This window comes from Ahaetulla prasina, chromosome 17 (assembly GCF_028640845.1).
Source record: "Ahaetulla prasina isolate Xishuangbanna chromosome 17, ASM2864084v1, whole genome shotgun sequence".
Taxonomy (NCBI): Eukaryota; Metazoa; Chordata; class Lepidosauria; order Squamata; family Colubridae; genus Ahaetulla; species Ahaetulla prasina.
Window position 1 is genome coordinate 10,347,683 of NC_080555.1, and position 27,046 is coordinate 10,374,728.

The 27,046-nt window shown below is 44.8% G+C and overlaps 1 protein-coding gene across 3 annotated transcripts in view; it reads right to left on the reverse strand.

Moving 5' to 3' along the window:
- The window catches only part of SMG5 (SMG5 nonsense mediated mRNA decay factor), a 67,206-nt gene that overhangs the window by 35,256 nt on the left and 4,904 nt on the right, over positions 1-27,046 (reverse strand). For all 3 annotated transcript variants that reach the window (XM_058160170.1, XM_058160171.1, XM_058160172.1), the window contains exons 2-9: positions 23,773-23,871; positions 21,436-21,559; positions 19,376-19,532; positions 10,766-10,855; positions 10,262-10,351; positions 8,069-8,147; positions 4,211-4,336; positions 1,597-1,665 (exon numbers count right to left, since the gene is read on the reverse strand). In XM_058160170.1, the coding sequence (XP_058016153.1) occupies positions 1,597-1,665; positions 4,211-4,336; positions 8,069-8,147; positions 10,262-10,351; positions 10,766-10,855; positions 19,376-19,532; positions 21,436-21,559; positions 23,773-23,871 (834 nt within the window). The remainder of the gene's footprint in view (positions 1-1,596; positions 1,666-4,210; positions 4,337-8,068; positions 8,148-10,261; positions 10,352-10,765; positions 10,856-19,375; positions 19,533-21,435; positions 21,560-23,772; positions 23,872-27,046) is intronic.

A 27,046-nucleotide genomic window follows, 5' to 3' on the forward strand; every position in this document is an offset into this window, starting at 1 on the left:
GTATAAGCCGAGGTCCCCAATTTTACCCCAAAAACTGGGGTAAACTGGGGACTCGAGTATAAGCCGAGGGTGGGAAATGAGGCACCTACCAGTTGGGGAAACCCTCCCTCCCTCAGCTGAGAAGGCTGGCGGCTCCCCCGCCCCGCCCTCTCACTGCACCGGCAGGGCTTCCCCGCGCCGTCCGGTAAAATGTGAAAAAAAGGAAAAAAAAACAAAACTTGAGTATAAGCCGTATATACTCGAGTATAAGCCGAGGGGCTTAAAAAAAACAAAAACTCGAGTATAAGCCGTATAGACCCGAGTATAAGCCGAGGGGACGTTTTTCAGCACAAAAAACGTGCTGAAAAACTCAGCTTATACTCGAGTATATACGGTATATAAGTGCTATTGCCTTTCCTTCCTTCCATCCTGTTTCCTTCCTTCCTTCCTTCCTTCCATCCTTCCTTTTCATTTCCTTATTTCCTTCCTTCCTTCCTTGGTGGGTAAAATTAGGACCCAGATTGTTGGTGAGCAAGAGGCTGACTCTGTAAACCGCTTAGAGGGCTGTAAAGCACTGTGAAGCAGTAAATAAGTCTAAGTGCTATTGCCTTTCCTTCCTTCCTTCCTTCCTTCCTTCCTTCCTTCCTTCCTTCCTTCCTTCCTTCCTTCCTTCCTTCCTTTTCATTTCTTTTTTTTTTAATTGAAAAAGTTTTAAAACAACAATTAAATTTTTTTCCCCTCCCCACCTTCCCCCTCCCTCCAAAACCCCCTTCCCCCCCCCCGACTTCCTGGAGCAAACACAAGGTATAGTTCATTAAACAAACAATCATACATTAAATTTTTAAAATCTAACACAATTATAATCCTTCTCTCCCACATAACCTGACTTCTTCCATTAAAATCAAAAACAACATCCTTCATTCAAAGGCAATCCGAAATTTCTTAATCTGATATCTATTTTGAATATAATCAATCCAGTTCTTCCATTCATTTAAATATTTTTCTTGAGTACTGTCTTTCAAAAAGGTTGAAATTTTAGCCATCTCAGCCAAATTGGAAACTTTCAATATCCATTCTCCTTCCTTTTCATTTCCTTCCTTCTATCCATCCTTCCTTTTCATTTCCTTATTTCCTTCTTTCCTTCCTTGGTGGGTAAAATGAGGACCCAGGTTGTTGGGGAGCAAGAGGCTGACTCTGTAAACCACTTAGAGAGGGCTGGAAAGCACTTAGAAGCGATATATAAGTCTAAGTGTTATTGCCCTTCCTTCTTTCCTTCCTTCCATCCATCCATCCAACCATCCTTCCTTTTCATTTCCTTATTTCTTTCTTTCCTTCCTTCTTTCCTTTCTTCCTTGGTGGGTAAAATGAGGAGCCAGATTGTTGGGGGCAAGAGGCTGACTCTGTAAACTGCTTAGAGAGAGCTGTAAAGAACTGTGAAGTGGTATATACGTCTAAGTGCTGTTGCTATTAGGGTGGCAGCTGTTATGCCATGCAGGGCGCGCAGAAGTCTGCTGCGGAGCAGACCAGCCCAACGCGTCCACCAAAGAAGGCCACTGTTGAAATTTTTCTTAAATAAGTGCGTTTACGGCATGAGAAGTTTTCACATTCTAGACTTACCTACTCTTTGGCTGAAAGAGGCTCTGTAGATACATGAAGCTCACCAGTAACCTTTTAATGTCTTTGCACCTGCCAAATTGGAGACGGTGGGGAAGAAAAAACAGGGGGAGGGAGCATTTAGTAGGTTTTCCTTTTTCCTTTTTTTGCAAAATTTTTATTTTTCCATAATAATTCCCACAATTTGACCAGTGTACAATACAATCACTTATCCAACAATCAGTCCTATACTCAAATTATACTCAGTCAGGGCTGCTCGACTGCCACTCCCCCCTTTAATCCTTTCTTCCCTTCTCATCCTTCTTAAACTTCCCCCACCACCTTCTCCTCGCTTTCCTACTTCCCCTCCTCTTTCCCACTTCTCACTACCATCCTTTCTAACCCTCTATCTTCTCCTTCTTCTCCTCCTCCTATCTTTTCTTCTCCCTCCCTTCTTTCCTCCCTACCCACCTGCCTACCTACTTTCTTCCTTCTTTACTCTTCTTTCCTTACCCTTTCCCTTCGGGAGTGTTTGCCGAGCAGTCCCGACATTACACCATTCCAACTCATTTAGTAGGTTTTGATACAAGTCAGACAAACCTCGTGAATTTTTCGCTCGTTTGCTTTTGCCAAGGGGGGGGGGGGAAATGACTGGAGGGAACACTTGGCCAATTTTGCTTCGTTTTATGACCTTTCTTGACACCATTGTTAAGTGAATCCCCGCAGTCGTTCAATTAGGAGGAGGGCTGTTAAGGGAATCTGGCTTCCCCGTTGATTTTGCTTCTCAGAAGGTCGTCAAAGAGGACACTGCGACCGTCGTAATATGGACCAGTTGCCGAGTTGTCTGAATTTTTGACCCTGTGGCCATGGGAATGCTGCCAACGGTCGTTAAGTGTGAAAAATGGTCCTAAGTCACCGTTGTAACTTTGAACGGTCACTAAATGAACTGCGAGGACTAACTGTCCACCTTTGCAAGTACCAAGGGCTTGCCGAACAAGCTGGTTTTCTTAGAGCAAAACTTTGGCTGTCCAAGGCACCTCTAATCTAAGATAACTGCCCCAGGGCTTCCTTGTTATGCTATGGTCTAGCACAGTGGTAGTCAGCCTGGTCCCTACCGCCCACTAGTGGGCGTTCCAGCTTTCATGGTGGGCGGTAGGGGTTTTGTCCGATATTGAAGCACTTTCCTTTTTTTTAATTTAATTGACTTTTTAAAAAATTTCATAGCATTATTTAAAAACATTTTCATTAGGTTTTCATAAAATTCCCCGTGACCATTTAAATTTCTGAAAATATACGATTTGTGTCGCCCGAACATAAGTTTAGTTCATGTTACGTAAGTGAAACTAAATGACATTATAGTACGACAGCAAACGAAAGAGCCTCGTCCCAGAATAGCTCGCCCATCTCCCCCCACACCACCCAGCTGTAACAGACAAGCAGAGCTGGTAGCCGCCCCCACAAACCCAATCCACGATGCGCGAGAGGCATGCGCAGATGATGATACACGGCGCATTACTGTGGAACCGGTGGGCGGTTAGAAAATTTTACTACTAACGGAGATACAAAAGTGGGCGGTAGGTATAAAAAGGTTGACTACCCCTGGTCTAGCACTAGCAAGGACCAAGGATATAAAACAGAAACAAATTTAAGTTGGTTAAAAGAAGCTTCAACCTCACTTCCCAATATCATTGAGCAGGGTGGATTTCATTTGAATCAAGTCGATTTAAAACACTAGTAAAAAGGCTTGATTTAAATCAACTCGATTTAAATCATAATTATCATTTCTATCTGACGCATGGTTGACTCACTAACAGTCCCAATATTGCAGAATATACACCCTCATGCTACGTAACTAAGCTCCATTTCATGCTGAATAAACTAATTAATGTATCTTAAGTAGAAAACTATCTTTAGATGGAATTTTACTCCTAGAGCATTTGATTAAAATAAATTTGATTTTAAAAAATCCGATTTAAATTTTAAAAAAATCCAATTAAAAAAAATTAAAAATTGATTAAACAACAACAACAAACCAACTGGGTAAGCTGGATTGGTTTTACTTTAAGCTCTAAAGCAGGGGTCTCCAACCTTGGCAACTTTTAAGACTTGTGGACTTCAACTCCCAGAGTTCCTCAGCCAGCTTTGCTCAGCCCACTCTGGGAGTTGAAGTCCACAAGTCTTAAAAGTTGCCAAGGTTGGAGACCCCTGCTCTAAAGCAGTATTTTTCAAATTTGTCTTTTTTTCCTCAAGATTTTTCCATCCTTGGCAACTTTTAAGGTAAGGGGACTTCAACTCTACCCATCTTAAAAGTTGTCAAGTTTGAAAACCACTGCAAAAAAAGGAAGGAAGGAAGGAAGGAAGGAAGGAAGGAAGGAAGGAAGACAGACAGACAGACAGAAAGAAAGGAATGTATCAGCGCTGCATCCTCCAGCGACGTCTTAAAGCCATGAAAGAGAGTCAGAAAATGGCAGATTTAAACAGGTTTGGGCCCAACTACAGTGAGAGCTGTCCGTCCGATGAGTGACTGGCCATTCCAGTTTGCATCCGCCTTTGAATGCCAACGGGAGGCCGAGTCATTCTTGAGGGCCTCTGGGGGCGGGGAAGGGGATGGATGGATGGATGGACGCTGCCTTCTCACCTTTTTTTGCTTGAGGACAGCTTCCGGGTCTCGCATTTCTTCAGCTGGTGATATATTTTGGCTGCCTTGTCGTAGAGGCGCTTGAGATTCCCGTAAGCGCCTTCAAAGGACACTTCCGACTGAATGCTAAACAGGGGAAGGAAGTCCGGGGAGGAGAAAAATTACTTTCTCAATCGGATTCTCCAAGTAATAGCCTTAATTCTCTTTTAAACATCTTGTGCCTAGCAAGATGTTTAACACAGAATGAAAGGTCAGAATAAATAGCGGCTGCGATTTATCAATTTATTCGCAGAAGTCATCTTTCTCCCTCCCTCCTTCTTTCCTTCCTTCCCTCCTGTCCTTTTTCCTTCTTCCTTCCTCCCTTTCCTTGCTTCCCCTTCCTTTCCTTCCTCTCTCCCTTCGCTCTTCCTTCCTTCCTTCTTCAAACTTATCTCTTCCTTCTTTCCCCACTTTCGTCTCTTCCTCCCTCCTTCCCTTCCTCCCTCCTTCCCTTCCTCCTAGCAAGATGTTTAACACAGAATGAAAGGTCAGAATAAATAGCTGCGGCGATTTATCAATTTATTAGCAGAAGTTATGGCATAGGGCCGGGTTACTTACGGGACCGCCTGCTGCTACCAAATACCTCTCACCGACCCGTGCGCTCTCACAGAGAGGGACTCCTCAGGGTGCCGTCGGCTAGGCAGTGTCGTCTGGCGACACCCAGGGGAAGGGCCTTCTCTATGGGGGCTCCCACCCTCTGGAACGAACTCCCCCCAGGATTTCGTCAACTTCCGGACCTCCGAACCTTCCGCCGCGAGCTTAAAACACATCTATTTATTTGCGCAGGCCTGGATTAGATTTTAAATTTATATTGGTTTTAATGGGTTATTTTATATTGTTTTTAAAATTTGGCCATGTAGAATAAGTTTTTTAAGTGTTATTTTATTTTGTATTTATATGTATCTTTTTTATCTGCCTGTGAACCTCCCTGAGTCCCTAGGGAGATAGGGAGGTATAAAAATGTGATAAATAAATAAATAAATAAATAAATAAAAGTCATCTTTCTCCCTCCCTCCTTCTTTCCTTCCTTCCCTCCTGTCCTTTTTCCTTCCTCCCTTTCCTTGCTTCCCCTTCCTTTCCTTTCCTTCCTCCCTCCCTTCCTTCGCTCTTCCTTCCTTCCTTTCCTCCCTTCCTTCTTCAAACTTATCTCTTCCTTCTTTCCCCACTTTCCTCTCTTCCTCCCTCCTTCCCTCCCTCCCTCCTTCCCTTCCTCCTAACAAGATGTTTAACACAGAATGAAAGGTCAGAATAAATAGCCGCTGCAATTTATCAATTTATTCGCAGAAGACCTCTTTCTCCCTCCCTCCTTCTTTCCTTCCTTCCCTCCTGTCCTTTTTCCTTCTTCCTTCCTCCCTTTCCTTGCTTCCCCTCCCTTTCCTTCCTCCCTTCCTTCCTCCCTCCCTTCCTTTTTCAAACTTATCTCTTCCTTCTTTCCCCCCTTTCCTCTTTCCTCCCTCCTTCCCTTCCTCCTTCTTTCCTTCCTTTCCTCCCTCTACCGTGTTTCCCCAAAAATAAGACCTCCCCAGAAAATAAGCCCTCCCCTGGAAATATTTAAGCGCATGCGCAGCCAGTCCCCACAATTTTCTCTGGTTAGGGTTAGGGAGACAGAGCTGGAAATCAGGTAAGACAGCAAGAGGAGCCGTTTTGCTCCACACGCCCCAAAATAATAAGGCCAAGCGCTTATTTCCAGGTTTTTCCAAGGTTTTACCTTGGTGATTTTAGTTTCTCCCCCTTCCACAAAAATTGCCTGTCTGCTCATGAAACATAGAAACTAGTTCATGCTCAGTGTGTACCCCTTAAGGGGAATCTTGAGATCAACCAAGCCTACATTCTTCAGAGAAACCATGTTCCAGGTCATGGAAGCCACTGCAAGAATGCTGGACTAGGTCATAGGTGTAAATTTTGTTTAAAAAAAAACAAAAACAAGAAGGCTGAAATTTCACCAGAACTCTTGTTCATTGTTCAACTGCAGAAAAAATAATTGCTACCAACTTGCCTTCCATTGAGGACCTGTATACTGCACGAATCAAGAAGAGGGCCGTGAAAATATTTACAGATCCCTCACATCCAGGACATAAACTGTTTCAACTCCTACCCTCAAAACGACGCTATAGAGCACTGCACACCAGAACAACTAGACACAAGAACAGTTTTTCCCCGAAGGCCATCACTCTGCTAAACAAATAATTCCCTCAACACTGTCAGACTATTTACTGAATCTGCACTACTATTAATCATTTCATAGTTCCCATCACCAATCTCTTACCACTTATGACTGTATGACTATAACTTGTTGCTGGCAATCCTTATGATTTACATTGATATATTGATCATCAATTGTGTTGTAAATGTTGTACCTGGATGAACGTATCTTTTCTTTTATGTACACTGAGAGCATATGCACCAAGACAAATTCCTTGTGTGTCCAATCACACTTGGCCAATAAAAATTCTATTCTATTCTATTCTATTTAGTTAAGGAGGCCACCAGAAAAACGATCCACGTACTTTGGAGGCTACGAATGCCACATCGCTAACCTTTGCCAGGCGTTATACGAATCTAACTCTACCTGCCACCTTTCTGTTTAGGAAACGTGAGCTGGGAATAAAACAATTCCTCCAAAAAAAAGGCAATGGCTACTCGGCAAGAGTTTCTATGAGTCAAGCTCTATTTCATCCCCAATTTTGCTTTTCATCTAATCAGGGGTCTCCAACCTCGATCCCTTTAAGACTTGTGTACTTCAACTCCCAGAGTCCCTCAGACAGCAAAGCTGGGAGTTCAAGTCCAGCCAAGGTTGGAGACCCATGATCTAAATCAAATCTTTGTCAATCTTGGCAACTTTAACATGTCTGGACTTCAACCCCCAGAATTCCCCTATGCTGGCTGGAGAATTCTGGGAACTGAAGCCCAGATATCTTAAATTTGAGAAACACCAATAAAGCAACGGAGAAGCTCAGGTTCAGAAGGACATCCTCCGCCAGTCATCCCATCAGTTCCACCCAATCTGACCTCAAACATACTCTCCTCAATTCCCTAAAAAGGAATCACAAAATAGCAGAGCCATAGAGAATGGAGGTCTTCGGGTCCAGTCCTTTGCCCAAGCGGAAAAGCAAGAATGATCTTGCCCATCCTGACAATATGGAGAGGGGAAGAAAGGGGACACTCGCTCCCTGCATCGCGTTGCCTTATTGGGGGCACAAGAGATGGGAGAAAAAAACACAGCCCAGTAGCCCTCCATCGCCAGCTGGCATGGTCTACTGGACAGAGAGGTTTTCATGCCGTAAGTATGAATACAATAAAGCTGGGAGGGACCTTGGAGGTCTTCTAGTCCAGCCCCTTACTCAAGCAGGAAAACCTACACCCATGATGGCAATCCTGTGGCATGCAGAGCCCACTCTGTGGGCACGCGCGCCACTGCCAGCTGCTCTTCTGGTTTTTGGCGCGCATGCATGTGCCGGAAAGCTGAAGACCAGCTTATGCGCACCGGCCAGCATAATTTCTTTTCTTGAAAGCCTCCAGTGATGGAGCTCCCACAACTTCTAGTGGCAAGCAGTTCCACTGCTTAATTGTCCCGAGTGTCAGGAAGTTGCTCCTCAATTCCAGGTTGCTTCTCTCCTTGGTTAGTTTCCATCCGTTGTTTCTGGTCCTGCCCTCTGGTGATTTGGAGAATAATTTGACCCCCTTCCTCTTTGGGGCAGCCCCTCAAACACCGGAAGACTGCTATCCTGTCACACCCGTAGTTCTTCTTTTCTTTAGACTAGTAAAATAAGGGCAGTTGCCTTTTAGAAATTGTTTCTTTTCCGTAGGAGACACACTTACCAGCGCAAGTAGCAATAGGTAGCTTCCACATTGTAGTATTTACTTCCAGCCAGCGTCCCAAGTTGGTTAAAAGGCATCCCTGTCCCCCAAAGACAGAAAACAAACACATTCCATTACGACACAACCTAAAGACACAAACATCCAGGGCCTGTCAGGGAAGCCATCTTTTCCTTCGGATCTTCAGGGCTGCCCACACTTAGTGCTGTGGGAAACTGGGAGGGGCGGTTGCATGGACTTGCAGGGATACCTAGCCATAAAGGTAAAGGTTCCCCTCGCACATGCGTGCTAGTCGTTCTCGACTCTAGGGGGCGGTGCTCATCTCCGTTTCAAAGCCGAAGAGCCAGCGCTGTCCAAAGACGTCTCCGTGGTCATGTAGCCGACAGGATTCAACGCCAAAGGCGCACGGAACTCTGTTCCCTTCCCACCAAAGGTGGTCCCTATTTTTCTACTTGCATTTTTTTACGTGCTTTCGAACTGCTAGGTTGGCAGAAGCTGGGACAAGGAACGGGAGCTCACCCCGTTTAGGCGGCACCAGGGATTCGAACCACTGAATTGCCGACCTTTTGATCAACAAGCTCAGCGTCTTAGCCACTGAGCCGCCGCGCCCCTAATCTAGCCACAATAACATTCTTTTCTCTGGGAGTTTTTTTTTAAATTTGAATTTATATCCCGCCCTTCTCCGAAGACTCAGGGCGCCTTACACTGTGTTAAGCAATAATCTTCATCCATTTGTATATTATATACAAAGTCAATTTTTTATTGCCCCCAACAATCTGGGTCCTCATTTTACCTACCTTATAAAGGATGGAAGGCTGAGTCAACCTTGGGCCTGGTGGGACTTGAACTTGCAGTAATTGCAAGCAGCTGTGTTAATAACAGACAGACTTAGTCTGCTGAGCCACCAGAGGCCCTGAGGGAGTCAAGGAGGTTCAGCCTGCACCTGGAGTGGCATGACTGGGAGGCCTCTCCAGGACTGCGTGATGGACCTGTGGGTGCTGGGCAGGGACTCAAACGTTCCTTTGGGTGGGGAAAACATGGAGATTTTCAAATTTGGGTTTTCCCAGGTGTGCCAATGTGACATCTCCGATAAAATGGAACTTTGAGGAACCTCTGGCCTCAGAGTCTTACTTGGAACCCTGACACTGTGCCCTTGTAAAGTTATTCTTCACAATCACAACAGATTCTTCCTTCTGCGTTTAAAGCAGAACTTCCTGGGCCAAGGTGTGCATGGGATCCGATGCTAATGTTCTAGCAATGCTATGGGACCAAAGCCAGGACAGGTAAGTACTTGACATACAACCAAAATTGGGACCCAAATTTCCATTGAATCGCATCTGATTTTATAACCTTTTTTTTTTTTTTTGGCCCTGGTTGGGAAGCAAATCACTGCGGTTCGTGAGTGAGTTGTTGAGCAAACCCAGCTTCCCCCATGGACTGTGCATGGTTGTTAAGCAAATCACTGCAGTCGTTAAGTGAACCATGCGGTCGTTAATCAAACCCAGCTTCCCCCAGTGGCTTTGCTTGTCAGGAGGTTGTAAATGGCAATGATGTGCCACACAGACACCCCCCCCCCTCGGAATGCTACAAGCGCCATAAATACAGGTAGTTCTCGACATACGACCACAATTGAGCCCCAAATTCCTGTTGTTAAGTGAGACGTTTGTTAAGTGAGCTTTGCCCCCATTTTACGACTTTTCTCGCCACGGTTGTTAAGTGAATCGCTGCCGTTTAATAAGTTAGCAACCCGGTTGCTAAGTGAATCTGGCTTCCCCATTGACTCGGCTTGTCAGAAGGTCGTTAAAGGGGGAAATCACATGACCCCGGGACACCGCGACCGTCACAAATATGAGTCCATTGCCAAGCGTCTGAATGTTAAATCAGGTGACCGTGGGGATGCTGCAACGGTCGTTAAGTGTGAAAAACGGTCCTAAATCACTTTTTCCAGCGCCGTTGTAAACTTTGGTCACTAGATGAACTTTGTAAGTCGAGGACTACCGGCAGAGCCAAATTTTGGAGAGGTAGTTTGTATTGATATGTTGGTCCCGGGTTTTGTTTTGTTTTTGGATGCAATTCAAAAAAAAAGTTATACTGTCTATGTTGCCGACTCATATTTGTGCTCAGTTACCGAATACACAAGTGGATGTTTGATTGTGCGTATCTGTACACGTGCGTGTCGGGTTACTAAATACTCACCAATTTGTGGGGCCACGGAAAGAGCTTGATAGTAAAACCTTTCAGCCAGCAATTCTGTGTCTACACCTGCCAATTCATTCTGATAGCGAGCTGATAAGGCACAAAAGACACACAGAAGCCTTAAGAAACACAACTAAGAGGATACACAACCGACGATACTTGACTGGTTTAGGTGCAAAAGTGGAAGCCTTCTGACAGCTGACTGAAAGTAAATAAATTACTTTATGGCAGTCATAAACTAGCACCAGGGAACTGATGCCCAACTGAAAGGAAAATATACTAATCCTTTTTTATGTAGCCGAGTATCTGGAAATGCTTCAGACAGTAGATTACTAATCTTCAAAATGCAGTGGAAAAGTAAAAATCAAAGTCCCGAGGGGCTTGTCACAAACTTAGCTACCACAACCAATATGGTCTCCTACTTACACAGGGCTTTCTTTGCCCCACCCAATTGCAAATAAATCCAAGCCACAGGACTTTTAACCAGGGAAAATGCTCTCTCACCTAAATCCCCCAGGTAGACCAGACACCGGTGGCAGGCTATCTGAGCCCAATCCATCTCCTTCTCTGATGCAGAGACTGGCTTCTTGCAACCTGTGGAAGAAATAAGAAACAGGGTGGCATAGCGTTAAGAGCAAAATGCTGGAAAATCAATACAGCTGACAATTACCCTTCACAAAGAACTTCTGCTTGTTATGGTTGAACGACTAGCCTTGTGGTGCAACCAAAACAATCTGGAACTGAAAACACTCAAAACCGTAGAAATGGTGGTAGACTTTAGGAGAAACCCTTCCATACTTCCACCTCTCATAATACTAGACAACACAATATCAACAGTAGAAACCTTTAAATTTCTAGGTTCTATCATATCGCAAGATCTAAAATGGACAGCTAACATCAAAAACATCATCAAAAAAAGACAACAAAGAATGTTCTTTCTGCGCCAACTCAGTAAGCTCAAACTGCCCAAGGAGCTGATGATCCAGTTCTACAGAGGAATTACTGAGTCTGTCATTTGCACCTCTATAACTGTCTGGTTCGGTTCTGCAACCCAACAAGAAAGACACACTTCAGAGGATAATTAGAACTGCAGAAAAAAACAATTGCTACCAACCTGCCTTCCTTTGAGGACTTTTATACTGCACGAATCAAGAAGAGGGCTGTGCAATCGATCAATTGATCGATTGCATTGGGATTTTTTATTTAAATTAATAGAGAAAATGCAATTTGGAGACTGTTTTGTTAGAATAATTAAAGCGATTTATGGAGAGCAAACAGCACAGATTATAGTAAATGGTAGCTTGACAGAAGTTATTAAGATTGCGAAAGGAACGAGACAGGGATGTCCCTTATCACCATTATTGTTTGTTTTGACTCTGGAACCATTATTAGATAAAATACGAGAATTAATGAAAATAGAGGGAATTAAGATTAGACAATATGAGTATAAAGTTAGAGCTTTTGCAGATGATGTAGTGGTTACGTTAACGAATCCTATAAATTCAAGTAGATTTTTGTTGGAAGTAATTGATAAATATGGAAAGGTATCAGGATTTAAAATAAATCAGAATAAAACAAAAGTGATAATTAAAAATATGTCTATACAACAGAAACAAAAACTAGAGGAAATGACAGGATTTGAGGTAGTAAAAAAGGTTAAATACTTAGGGGTTTATATTAGCTCATCGAACAAGAAACTTTATAAGAATAATTATGACTTGCTATGGCAAAAAGTTCAGAATGATATGAGTGGCTGGAAGAAATTGCAGTTATCCCTATTGGGAAGGATTGCGGCTATTAAAATGAATGTGTTACCTAGATTTTTGTTTCTGTTCCAGATGATACCAATAATTAAAAAGGATAAAAATTTGGAAGATTGGCAGATTGGGATTAACAAATTTATATGGCAGGGTAAAAAGGCGAGGGTTAAAATGAAAATAATACAGGACTCACGGGAAAGAGGTGGTTTAAGAATGCCTAACTTTAAACTATATTATGAAGCAGTAACCCTTTCAGTAATAAGTGACTGGTTTAACTTAACAGAGGAAAGAATTTTGAATATAGAAGGTTATGACTTGTTATATGGATGGCATGCGTATTTATTTTATGAAAAAAAAGTGGATAGGGCTTTTAAGAATCATGTGTTGAGAAGTGCTCTTTTGCGGGTCTGGAAAAAAATATTCCTATGAATTAGAATACAAGATTCCTATATGGGCGAGCCCTAGACATGCAATTCCTCTGCCCTGGTCCTATTAGACCTCTCAGCGGCTTTCGATACCATCGACCATGGTATCCTGCTGCGCCGGTTGGAGGGATTGGGAGTGGGAGGCACCGTTTATCGGTGGTTCTCCTCCTATCTCTCCGACCGGTCGCAGTCGGTGTTGACAGGGGGCAGAGGTCGGCCCCGAGGCGCCTCACTTGTGGGTGCCGCGTCGATCCTCTCGCCTTCTGTTTAACATCTACATGAAGCCGCTGGGTGAGATCATCAGTGGTTTCGTGTGAAGTACCAGCTGTGTCGGATGACACCCAGCTGTACTTTTCACACCGGACCACCCCAACGAAGCTCAGTGCTGTCCCGGTGTCTGGAGGCCGTGCGGGTCTGGATGGGGAGAAACAGGCTCAAGCTCAATCCCGCCAAGACAGAGTGGCTGTGGATGCCGGCATCCCGGTACAGTCAGCTAAATCAGGCTGACCATCGGTGGCGAGTCAGTGGCCCGATGGAGAGGGTTTGGATGAGCGGCTGTCTCTAGAAGACCATTTGACGGCCGTCTCCAGGAAGCGTTTACCAGGTTCGCCTGGTACGCCAGTTGCGCCTTTCTGGACCGGGATGATGCACGGTCAACGCACTCGTGACGTGCCTGGATTACTGCAATGCTCTCTACATGGGGCTCCTTGAGGGCATCCGGAGGCTACAGTTAGTCAGAATGCGGCTGCGGGTGATAGAGCGGAGCCCCTCGTGGCTCCGCGACACCCATCCTGCGCAGACTGCACTGGCTACCTGTGGCCTTCGGTGCGCTTCAAGGTTCTGGTGACCACCTTTAAAGCGCTCCATGGCATTGGGCCGGGTTATTTACGGGACCGCCTACTGCTACCGAATACCTCTCACCGACCCGTGCGCTCTCATAGAGAGGGTCTCCTCAGGGTGCCGTCAGCGAGGCAATGTCGTCTGGCGACGCCCAGGGGAAGGGCTTTCTCTGTGGGGGCTCCCACCCTCTGGAACGAACTACCCCCCGGACTTCGTCAGCTTTCGGACCTCCGGACCTTCCGCCGCGGGCTTAAAACATACCTATTTAATTGTGCAGGACTGAGCTAGATTTTAAATTTATGGGTTTTAATTGGGTTCTGTTTTTATATTTTAATAACGGGCTTTAGAATAAGTTTTTTAATTGTTTTTATATTGTATTTGTGTTATGTATTTTTAAGTGCCTGTAAACCGCCCTGAGTCCTTCGGGAGATAGGGCGGTATATAAATATGATTAATAAATAAATAAATAAATAATAAATAAATAAATAGAGAATATAAATATAGAACAGAAACAGGAAATGATTACTTATAAAGAACTTTTGTATGCTGAAGGAGGTAGATTGCAATTAAAATCATTACAGGTATTAAATGAAGAAGGGAGGAATTATACTTGGTTTCAATATGGGCAAATAAGTGCTAGATGGAAAGAAGATCAAAAAATTGGTATAATGCAAAGGGAGGAAAATTTAATAAAGCAAATTAGAAATCAGACCCAGGAGCATATAAAGAGATTGTATAATGTGTTGCTTGAAATAGATTCGGAAAAGGATTTGGTAAAGGATTGTATGATAAAATGGGCACAGAATATTCAGGAACCAATAATGTTGGAAACATGGGAGAAAATTTGGGTTAGAAATGTTAAGTTTACACAAGCACAGAATTTAAGGAAAATTTTTATAAGATGTTTTATAGATGGCACTTAGATCCCAAAAAATTATCATGTATGTATCCTAATATCCAAGCGAAATGTTGGAGGTGTGATTGTGATGATGCTACATATTTTCATATTTGGTGGACTTGCAAGAAAATTAAGGTCTTTTGGATAAGAATTTGGTGGATTATTCAAAATGTACTGAAGAAGAAGATAAAGTTCCTGCCACAATTTTTCCTTTTGGGAATTATAACGGATTGTACAGGGATTGAGACTAAATTGATTCTGAATTTAATAACAGCAGCAAGACTGTTGATTGGACAATACTGGAAGAAAGAAGAGATACCTACAATAGAAGAATGGATATTGAAAGTTATTAATTTGGCTGAGATGGCTAAAATCTCAGCGTTTTTAAAAGACAATACGCAGGAAAGATATTTAATTGAATGGAAAAAAATGGATTGATTATCTACAAAACAGATATCAGATTAAGAAATATCAGATTGCCTTCGAATAATTAGAAAGTTATTTTATGTAATGGGGAGGGGGTTGGGAGATGAAAAGCTTTGGATGTGGTTATTTGGATTGGAAGGGAAAATTTTATTCTATGTTTGGTTTATGTATAACAATACCTTGTGATTGATCCGGAAGCCGGGGAGGGTTTTGGGAGGGGGGGAAAAGGGGGGAAATGTTTTTGTTTTTTAAAACTCTTTCAATAAAAAAAAAAAAAAAAGAAGAGGGCTGTGAAAATATTGACAGATCCCTCACATCCTGGACATAAACTGTTTCAACTCCTACCCTCAAAACGACGCTATAGAGCACTGCACACCAGAACAACTAGACACAAGAACAGTTTTTTCCCGAAGGCCATCACTCTGCTAAACAAATAATTCCCTCAACACTGTCAAACTATTTACTAAATCTGCACTACTATTAATCTTCTCATAGTTCCCATCACCAATCAATTTCCACTTATGACTGTATGACTATAACTCTGTTGCTGGCAATCCTTATGATTTATATTGATATATTGACCATCAATTGTGTTGTAAATGTTGTACCTTGATGAACGTATCTTTTCTTTTATGTACACTGAGAGCATATGCACCAAGACAAATTCCTTGTGTGTCCAATCACACTTGGCCAATAAAAATTCTATTCTATTCTATTCTATTCTATTCTATTCTATTCTATTCTATTCTACTGTCAGACCTGCCCCAGCTAGGTCCCTAGGAAGGAAAGACCCTCGACTCCATTTGATTGGAATGATAGATTCTTTTACTAAGGATTACTAAGGATAAAAGCGAGGCTAGAACTGAGTATTCCCACGCACAGGTTTTCCCCTTCCGTGGTCCTCTCTCCTGTGACCACATTGTCAGTGTTCAATAGCAACCCGCTACGATGGTTTTGATGCTTTGGAAACGGCTGCAGCTTGAAACAGCTTCACATTCTTTCCCAGGCCAGGCATTCTTGGGCGGCTGGATCAATCCCGTGTAACACTTCTGGTTCCTGTCAGTGCCATTCCCTCCCCCTCCCACTTTACAGCCTCCTGCACATGTTCCCAAAATAGTTTTGACCACCCTCCCTCCGTTTATGGCAGGATGCAAGCAAGGTTAGAGAAGCCACTCACTGTCAGACCTCCCATATGTGTCCCCCCACCTGCAAAATGTATGATTTAAAAATGGCCAGGGAGCACCTTAAGCCCTGAAAGAAAAGAAAAAAAAGGGGGGGGGAGAAACCAAAGGAAGCCTTAATACCACAAGGGAACTGAGCAAAACTCACACAGGAGTCAAACCATAAAACAGTGGCTTGGTTTTGGTTTCACCGGTTGTGTAAAATGTACACTTCATAGTTTGCATGAGGTCATTTATGATCTAAGATAACTGTCATAAATTTAACTGCCAGGGCTGTGAATGTGCCGCAAAATCAACAACATTCATTTGTTCTGATTGTAGAATGTATTCTCATTTTTATTTTTGTAGATTGCAGCCTGATGGGGAGCCCATCTGGGGGGAAAAAAACAGCTTGGTTTTCTTAAAACCATTTTAAGAAAAGCCTAAAATGGGCTACTTTTGAGTTTCGTTGTCACATTTGGGGGGGGGGGTTATAACTCATTCTCTGTGCAGCCAAGGGCTTTTACAGAGATTTGGATGAGATTTTAAGGTTTAACCAGGACACCAAAAGGCGAAGAAGTTGAGCGTGGGCCTGAAAATGGTTAAAACGTACTCCATCAATTCTACAGTAATGCCAGAGAGATGCTCACAGCAACGGTTGTCAAGGACACTTGTCATCTAGCAAGTTACGATGGGCGACAGCCAGGCAGATTCCCACCAGCCGAGGGCTGAAAATGCGCAAATGTGATTAGCAGTTACCTAATCACAAACCAAGCTGTGATTATTCTCTTTAGAACTGCAGAAAAAACCATGGCTACCAACCTGCCTTCCATGGAGGACCTGTATACTGCACGAATCAAGAAGAGGGCCGTGAAAATATTTATAGACCCCTCGCATCCTGGACATAAACTGTTTCAACTCCTACCCTCAAAACGACGCTATAGAGCACTGCACACCAGAACAACTAGACACAAGAACAGTTTTTCCTCGAACGCCATCACTTTGCTATACAAATAATTCCCTCAACACTGTCAAACTATTTACTAAATCTGCACTACTATTTATCTTCTCATCGTTCCCATCACCCATCTCCTCCCACTTATGACTGTATGACTATAACTTTGTTGCTTGTATCCTTACAATTTATATTGATATTGTTTCCTGATTGCTTATTTGTATCCTCTGACTAGCATGAAGTATTGTACCTTAGAATTCTTGATGAACGTATCTTTTCAAGTACGCTGAGAGCCTATGCACCAAGACAAATTCCTTGTGTGTCCAATCATACCTGGCCAATAAAAAATTCTATTCTATTCTATTTTCCAAGGCAATTTTTAATCTGGAAATTTCTATCTCACTTAAAGCTGTTGAGGAATCTCAGGCGATTACAATGAAATTGAGGTTAAGAAACATAACAATAAAATCCATTCCCTCCGCCTTTTTAAAGCTGCTCCTAACAACTGTCCTATTATATTAGAAGCTAGTGTGAGATAATTTAAATAATTGTGCAAATGTCATGCAAAATTATTCTTCAGGTTACCAGTTCCCAATTATTTGATTTAGGACGACTTCTAAGCTGTCAATTCATTTTTTCTTGTGGTCCAACAGAGGTCTACAATCCAAAACCAAATTGTATTTTTTAAAATCAAGAGCAAGATAATATGCATTAAACCCCAAGAAAGACCATGTCTGCAGAACCCCCGTGTTAAACGTTAATTTTAAAAATTAAATACACAGATCAAATCTTATGGCATTCTAATACTGACATCAAAATTATCTGAAATAGTAGCCACCTTCCAAAAAAAAAAAGACATCTACACTAGAGAACCTAGTGTCCCCACGAACCCCATCTTGAAAGTAATTTCTGTATATTTCACAATTTACATGTATTTATTTTTGCTGTATCAACTGTCCACCTCGAAATTTCAACTCTGTTTCATTATACAACTTCATAGAATCATAGAACTGAAATGGAGCTTCTAGTCCAACCCCCTGCCCAAGGGAGGTTCCCCCACCATAGAGTCTCCTAGGCTTTCCAAGCAGAGGGAAGACCTGGGGGAGTGCAAGGCCAAGTACCAGCACCTGGAGGTTCAGTGGGCTGAGATGGTCAGCCAGTTCCAGGCCATGATGCAGTCCCATTGGAACGAGGCCCTCCGGATCTTCACCATCAGCAACACTTCCCTCCAGCCTTCGCCCAAAGCCTGCACCAGGAGGCTGAAGCAGACCCCAAGTTGGAATTTCCGCCCCCCTCCGACCCACACAAAAAGACCCCAAAGGGGGAGACTCTCTGCAGCAACACAACCGTTCATTGCACATATCCGTCCCTGGGGCCGTAGTTTGAGGACCCCTGATTTAGTGCAATACAAAAAAATGCCAATAATTTTTCCGCGAACCACCAAAATTTTCTCACGGACCACCAGTTGGTGACCACTGGTTTAGAATTTAACCAAGTCTGGCCCCAGCCTGGTCCCTAGGAAAGAAAGACCTTCGGCTCCCTTTGATTGAAGTGACAGGTTCTCTTACTAAGGATTAGCGGTTGCAAACAAAACAAGGCTAGAAGGGATGTTCCCCATGCAAAGACTATGAAGTGTCCCCTTGTTCGTGGCCCTCCCCTGCTTGATCGTCATTGTCCAATAGCATGCCGGTGTGATGTTTTGTTTAATATGTCTGGTTCCTGTCAGTACCATTTCCGCCCCCCCCCCCATGCATGCATCTCTTGGACATCTTCCCCCTTTTACTACTCTTGACCCCCCCTCCCATTTATGGAAGGATGCCGGCAAGCTTAGCAGGGCATAGTGAAGAGGGTTGATCTGACACAAATGTTTCTTCAGGAAAAATAATTCAAGTGTACTTCTCACTGCTATCATGTCACTCTGGAGGGGGGGGGGCATGATAGAAATGTTCCAATATCTAAGGGGCTGCCACAAAGATGAGGGTCAACCTACTCTCCAAAGCACCAGAAGGCAGGAAAAGAAGGGGAAGGGAGGGGAGGGGAAGGGAAGGGAAGGGAAAGGAAAGGAAAGGAAAGGAAAGGGAGGGGAAGGGAAGGGAAGGGAAGGGAAGGGAAAGGAAGGAAAGGAAAGGGAAGGGAAGGGAAGGGAAAGGAAAGGAAAGGAAGAGAAGGGAAGGGAAGGGAAGGAACCTTGGAGGTCTCCTAGTCCAGCCCACTGCTCAAGCAGGAGAACTATACAATCTCAGACAAGTGACTGTCCAGTGACGGAGCACCCACAACTTCTGGTGGCAAGCTGTTCCACTGGTTAATTGTCCTCACCGTTAGGAAGTTTCTCATTAATTCCAGGTTCCTTCTGTCTTTGAAGAAATGGGTGGAAACCAATCAAGGAGAGAACTAAGGAGAAATTTCCTGACAGTGAGAACCATTAATCAGTGCAATGGCTTGCCTTCAGAAGTTGTGGCTGCCCTGTTTTTAAAAACCTCCAGTGATGGGTTTTTTTTTAATTTTCCTGAAACGGTGCAGGAATGCTTGAGCAGGGGATTGGAGTAGACTAGAGGACCTCCAAAGTCCCCTCCAAGTCCGTTATTCTTGGCCGCAAAAGCATGAATAGGCAAGATGGATCAAGCAGGACCGAACCTCGAGAAGCACTGACCTATCAGGGGGTCCGTAACGTGGGTCCAGTCAATGCAGCACTGCAACTCCAGCTGATAGTGAGACTGGATGTAGAGAAGCAGGTGCTGGTAAAACCCGATGCCAGCAATCAGGTGAGTCCGGTAGGCGCACTCCAGGGTGCTCCGACTATGAATGTGCTGCGGATTGGGGAAAGAAGAGAGCAAGTTAGGGTCTATCTCTAGCTTTTCATCGTAGGCAGTCCTCAACTTATGACCACATTGGAGCCCGAAATTTCTGTTGTTAAGCGAGACATTTTGTTAACTTGATTTTTTTAAAAATTCGAATTTATATCCCGCCCTTCTCCGAAGACTCAGGGCGGCTTACACTGTGTCAAGCAATAGTCTTCATCCATTTGTATATTATATACAAAGTCAATTTATTGCCCCCAACAATCTGGGTCCTCATTTTACCTACCTTATAAAGGATGGAAGGCTGAGTCAACCATGGGCCTGGTGGGACTTGAACCTGCAGTAATTGCAAGCAGCTGTGTTAATAACAGACTGTCTTAGCAGTCTGAGCCACCAGAGGCCTCCATTTTACGACCCGTTTTGGCACAGTTGGGAAGTGAATCCCCGCAGCTGATCAGTTAGTAACTGATCAGTTAAGGGAACCTGGCTTCCCCATCAACTTTGCTTTCAAGAAAAGACTGGACTGCCGCCTGTCAGAAATGGTGCAGGGTCCCCTGCTTGGGCAAGGGGTTGGACTAGATCAGCGGTCACCAACTGGTGGTCCGTGAGAAAATTTTGGTGGTCCGCAGAAAAGTTATTTTCATTTTTTATATTGCACTAAATACTATTTTAGGGATGCGGTGGCTCAGGGGCTAAGACACTGAGCTTGTCGATCGAAAGGTCGGCAGCTCAGCGGTTCGAATCCCTCGTGCTGCCGCGTAACAGGGTGAGCTCCCATGACTTGTCCCAGCTTCTGCCAACCTAGCAGTTTCGAAAGCACCTAAAAATGCAAGTAGAAAAAATAGGGACCACCTTTGGTGGGAAGGTAACAGCGTTCCGTGAGCCTTTGGCGTTGAGTCATGCCGGCCACATGACCACGGAGACGTCTTCGGACAGTGCTGGCTCTTCGGCTTTGAAACAGAGATGAGCACCGCCCCCTAGAGTCGGGAACGACTAGCACGTACGTGCGAGAGGAACCTTTACCTTTAAATACTATTTATCTTCTTTAAAAATCCACATTACTGGTCCACAGGATTTAAAATTATGAATTTAGTGGTCTCTGAGGTCCAAAAGGTTGGTGACTCCTGGACTAGATGACCTACAATACAAAGTCCCTTCCAACTGTTATTCTGTATTCTGCTTGTCAAAAAATGTTGTGGTCCGCCAGCAGCCTGCAGAGCTGGCAGTGGAGTCGGAAAGTGACTGGGGAGGGCGATGGGCCAGTCCTGGAGTCAGGGGAAGGCCCGGACGAGGGCTCTGCATCGGAGGCAGTGATGGGGCCAGGGCCATCTGGGAGTGATGTGCGGACTCCAGAGCCTCCAGAGGCGGACAGCAGAGATGCAGAGGAACAGGAGGAGCCTGTTTCTAGTGCATGAATGTGAAGAGCTGCCAGAAGGCAAGAGCAGCTAAAGCAAAAAGGACGACTCAGGAGTAAGGCCAGGAGATGATTGGCTCCTCCATAAGGCTTAAAAGAGCAGCGATGGCTCTTTCTAGTCGGCTTCTCTTGTTTCTGAACTTCGTGGGGCATTGCCAAGAAAAGTCTTTGGCAGGGTACCAAAGAAGACAAAGGTTTGTGATAAGGCTGAAGGATTTTTTCTGAAAGACTTTGTTTTGGATTTAATTTGGACTAAGCTGAGAATGAAGTTAATTCTCAGCTGTTCTAATAAAATATGTTTGTTTAGGACTGATTGTGTCTGGTAATAACTACTTGGGCCTAGGTCACACCACCATTCAGAAAAACAGCCATGCAAACATTGTGACAACCACCCTTGGGCACAGCATCACTAAAGCTGACAGCCGGGGATGAAGGCCTGCTGTGGTCACAGGCAAAGTGTGTTGCTTAACACAAACATTATCAGAACGTATTGCTTACCTTTTTATTCGTTTTGATCAGCTGAATGACTTCATAGTAAACTTTCCGCCATAGCAGTTCCTCTGCTTTCCTCCCATAGTCCACAGGGTGTAGGAACATCAGCTTTACACACAGTTCGCGGAGCCTGGGGCAGGAAAAAAGAGCGGAGAGAGAGAGACGCTGCTCATAATTTGTCTCAAACCCACTTTTTTTAAAAAAAGTCCTAATCATGTATACACGCCTAAGATCGGAAGGAAGGACGTCACTTCCTCAGATCTTGCTGTGACAAATCAGCTGCCAGTGGGATGACTTCAAGATTCCTTGGCTCATAAGCATAAGCTCCTTATATAACAATAGCACTTAAGACTTATATACCACTTCATTGTACTTTACAGCCCTCCCTAAGCGGTTTACAGAGTCAGCCTCTTGCCCCCAACAATCTGGGTCCAACCATGGAGGGATGGAAGGCTGAGTCAACCTTGAGCCAATCAGGATTGAACTGATGGCAGTTGGCAGAGTTAGCCTGCAATACTATATTCTACCCCTTTGTTGTGGTCCGTCAGCAGCCTACAGAGCTGGCAATGGAGTCAGACAGCGATGAGGCTGAGGTGGGGCCAGGGCCATCAGGGAGTGAGGTGCGGACTCCAGAGCCTCCAGAGACTGATAGTGAGGCAGAGGAACAGGCTCCTCCTGTTCCTAAGGCACACGAGAAGAGCTGCCAGAAGGCAAGAGCAGCTCAAGCAAAGAGGACAACTCGGGAGTAGGGCCAAGAGAAGATTGGTCCCTCCCATAAGGCTTAAAACAGACCAGCAACGGCATTTGGCCTTTGCCGGAAAACAACGTTGTAGCTGCGTCTTCTGCTTTGGCTACGTCTTTGTTTTTGTGGCTTCTGGACATTTGCCAGGAAGGGCCTTTGGCAGTTTGCCTAATTGGACCAAGGTTTGCGAGATAACTGAGGAATTTGTGTTGGGAGGCATTTGTTTTACTTTGAGTTGAACGAGGCTGGGAATGAAGTAATTCCCAGCTGTTCAAATAAAGTTTTTTTGTTTTTTCACAGACTGAATTTATTACTACCTACTTGGGCCTGGGTCACAACACCCTTCATGGATCACCGTCTTGTCGTGGCGAAGGGGCTTGTGTAGCTCAATGAAGCTATGAGCTATGCCGTGCAGGGCCACCCAAGACCGACAGGTCATAGCAGAGAGCTCTGACAAAACGTGATCCAAGGAAATGGCAACCCATTCCAGTATCTTTGCCATGAAAACCCCATGCCATGAAAACCCCAAAAGGCAAAAAGATAGCATATCAATAGAATAGAAGAACAAGAGTAGAATAAAAATAGCAGTTTATATACCGCTTCACTGTGCTTCACAGCCCTCTCTAAGCAGTTTAGAGTCACCTACGGCCCCCAACAATCTGGGTCCTCATTTAACCGACCTCGGCAGGATGGAAGGCTGAGTCAACCTTGAGCCAGTCAGGATCAAACTGCTGGCAGTTGGCAGGATTAGCCTGCAATACTGCCTTCTAACCACTGTGCCACAATGCCTCTGCAGTATAGCTGCAATTTTCGAAGACTAGGAACTGCCTTCTGTTAAAAGTCAGCAGGTTATCTTCCCCACCCATCAAGGCCACTCAATTCGCACAGCAAAGACCCGAGATTACTAGGCTGCTTATCTATGAAGCTGCTTCCAGACAATATTCTGCGCCGTAGAATTACGTTGAGGCTGAACCTCGGGAATATGAGCCCTAGACAGTACGCTCGACTATGAATGAATGAATGAATGAACGGCAAGCTAGTTTTGCCACACAGGAATACACTGTTTTTTATGATATTCTGTATTTTCATGGGAGGGGGACGCGGTGGCTCAGGGGCTAGGACGTTGAGCTTGTTGATCGAAAGGTCGGCAGCTCGGCGGTTCAAATCCCTAGTGGTGCCGTGCAACGGGGTGAGCTCCCGTTACTTGTCCCAGCTTCTGCCAACCTAGCAGTTTCGAAAGCACATTAAAAAAAAAAGCAAGTAGAAAAATAGGGACCACCTTTGGTGAGAAGGTAACAGCGTTCCGTGCACCTTTGGCATTGAGTCATGCCAGCCACATGACCACGGAGACGTGTTCAGACAGCGCTGGCTCTTCGGCTTTGAAATGGCGATGAGCACCGCCCCCTAGAGTCGGCAATGACTAGCACGTATGTGCAAGGGGAACCTTGACCTTTACCTTATTTCCATGGAACTAAATTTTTCCAGCAATATTTCACCCGGACTTATTCCGTTCAAGTAAGACTGTTGCATCCTGGCCTTTCAAGACCGTACATCTGGATAAAATACAGAACATGGAATAAAGAAAAGTCCAATTTTCTTACTTGTTTCTCAGGCTGATGTTCTCCGGCTTAAATACTTCTTGATAAGCTGCCTTGTTTCCAAGAATGAGATCCAATCGATGCACTGCTTCAACCACAGCTCTACGAAAAGCACAGGAGGCATTTAAGGTTAGGAAGGAGCCGCTGCTGGGAAAGTCTTCAGTTGGATTCAGACATAACACGATGCTATAATATACCACCCAGAGCCCCTCAGCACCGCCCAGAACCTCTCCGTCAGTTCTGCCATCTTCGGCTTGGCGCCTTGCCGGCATTCTGCCATCAAAAGCTAGGGGGGAGGGGGACAAACGTGTATGGGGATGTGAAATAGGGAAGGGGGAATGACAGCTTGATGAAGACGAGGGAGGCATAAAACCGGTTTGTGCCAGTCTTCAAGGCCACTCTCTGAGAGTGGAATTTGGGTTGCACCAAACATCTCAGTGGTTCTCAAAACACCTATGTGGCTCTCCATTGGCTGAGGACAAGGGGGGAGGGCTGGGATGAGGGGGGAAATTTGTAACCTTTTGCGGGGGGGGGGGGAATCTTAGTTCCAGCCTGATTTTACTGCAACCAGCAACCTTTAGTTAAAGAACCTATCACTTCACCCAAATGGAGCCAAGGGTTTTCCTTCCTGACTGGAGAATGCCTGACACTCTCATTGAAGAAGATGGGCAGATAAGAAGTATGAAATATAAATAAAGTAAAATACGCTTTGACTATGTATTGCTTAGCGTGTTACATGAACCCGCTCAAAGCAATTTTTATACCATAAATTTATGGCTTAGTGTGCAGTTGTAGGTTTTACTGTCATAATACAGCCACCAATAGGGCCTCTGGTGGCTCAGGCTGGTAAGACAGTCTGTTATTAACAGCAGCTGCTTGCAATTACTTGCAGGTTCTAGTCCCACCAGGCCCAAGGTTGACTCAGCCTTCCATCCTTTATAAGGTAGGTAAAATGAGAACCCAGATTGTTGGGGGGGCAATAAGTTGACTTTGTATATAAGATACAAATGGATGAAGACTATTGCTTGACACAGTGTAAGCCGTCCTGAGTCTTTGGAGAAGGGCGGGATATAAATGCAAATTAAAAAAAAAAAAACCTTTCTGGAATGCATAGCTGGAGGGCTGTAAAATTAGCCTTCTCATCCCGCAATGGCTTCAATTGACAAGAAAAAGCCACAATCCAACCTGACTATGGAGATTTTCCATCATCCAGGTCATGGTTGTCCCAAAGATGCTTTTCTAAAAGGCAACTGGACTTTCTTGGGAGGTATTCTTTTTCTCCTCGAAAATGTTTCATTCTCAACCAAGAAGCTTCTTCAGTTCTGGCTGAAAGGCAACCGGTACTGAAGAAGCTTCTTAGATGAGAAACAAAACATTTTTAAGGGGAAAAACAACAACAAGGCAGCCCAGTTGCCTTTTGGAAAAACACCTTTGGGGGGGGGGGACAATCTAAGCCAGTGATAGCTAACCTTTTTGCCATCACATGCCAAGAGGGGGGAGGTCACGCATGCACATGCCCACACCCATAATTCTATGTGCCCACCCCCCATGCATGGGCACGCGACCCCCTGTGCTCCCCGCTTTTGGCACGCGATGGCACGGTGGGCCCGATAGGCACGTTTTTTGCTCTCCCCAGGCTCCAGAGCCTCCCTAGGAGCCTGGGGAGAGGGAAGCGGCCTCCCCACACACCAGAAGGCCCTCTGGAGGCCGGAAACAGCCTGTTTCCCTTCTTCTGGGTGGCCCAGAAGGCCCAAAAATGCTCACGCCGGAGCTGAGCTTGCATGCCCACCGATATGGCTCCGCATGCCAACTGTGGCACGCGCTCCATAGGTTCGCCATCACGGATCTAAGCTCTGTGCCTTCCCAAAGAAGGAACATTGCTGAATTGTACTAACCACCCCCACCCCCAGCCGCCGCTTAAAAGCACCTCTTCTCTGGGATGGGAAGATACTTGCGGGCTTTGCTTCTTTGCAGATAGCAAGCCATGTGCCATGGTCTATTAAAAGTCCTCACAGTGGCACCAGCTGCCAAGCTCTATGGCCACAATCCAAGCATTCCAAAGCCAGGGAAAAGTGACAGATCAAGCCATCCAGTCTGTGCCACACAGTATGTACAAACACCAGCATCGAAAGCAAACCTTTGCAAAGTCCTCCTTACAAAGCAAGTCTCAAAACCTTGACTTGACATTCATGTCATGGTATGTTGCTTCTTTTGGGTGTGTGTGTGTGTGTGTGTGTGTGTGTGTGTGTGTGTGTGTGTGTGTAAGAGATCCTTATAGCTTTAAGACCTCTGGAAAATAGGAGCACAATATCCTCCCAACCAAAACTGAGGATGCTATTGGAGGATGCAGAAGAACAGGAATTAACTTTTGAAGAAGTTGAGGGAACTATGTGAAGTTCTTGGTAAATACCTAGTATCAATGGTGTTTGGGGAATCCCCACTAAATCAAGGAGGATGGAAGATTCTCAGTTGCTTGGTTAATATCACTGAGCGCACATCCCATTTTTCTTGCTGGCTTTAGCAGCCAGGCATGGCAAACTGGCAAATCGTGAAGTAGGCTTAAAGGTGGATAAGTGGTCAGTGGGTTGCCTGCCCCCTAACATGCCCTCCAGACTCCTCCAATCCAGAGGGCCGCTCAAAATGTCAACTGCCATCACTGTCTTATGAATAATGAAATCTCCTATGTGCCCAAGATGGGAAAGTCAAATAGAAGCAGAAATAATGGAACACATAGGTCAAGGTGAGGCCTGAGGCCGTAAAGGAGAATATTTGTAGTTCAGGGTTGAAATGAGGGGGTCTCTGAGCTTGGTGGTTTTCTTGCAGAGGTTTCATGATCCAACTAGGTAACATTATCAGTGCTAGAAGGGAAAGGGGTTTGTGGAGAGGAGAGTTCACTTGCATGGAAAAAACCCTTTGCACGAGTACGTACACTACAGCAATGAAAGCAATTGGCATAACTTAATTCGCAGGGTGGGTTTTTTTACAAATTCAAGGGGGGGGGAGGACCATAGGGTCTTCTCCAGGCTTGCTTGTTTTCTTGCAGAGGTGTTGCAGGGAGGAGGAGGAGAAAGACAACTGTGGGGTCCTTGGCGGTCTCTAAGCTTGACTGTTTTCTTGCAGACATTTCATTACCCAACTAGGGAACATCATCAGTGCCAGAAGAGAAGGGGCGGAGGGGGAAGAGGAAGACTGCGGGGTCCTGGGCGCTCTCTGAGCTTTCTTGTTTTCTTGCAGATGCTCGATTACCCAACTAAGTCATGAAATCAGTGTACTGATG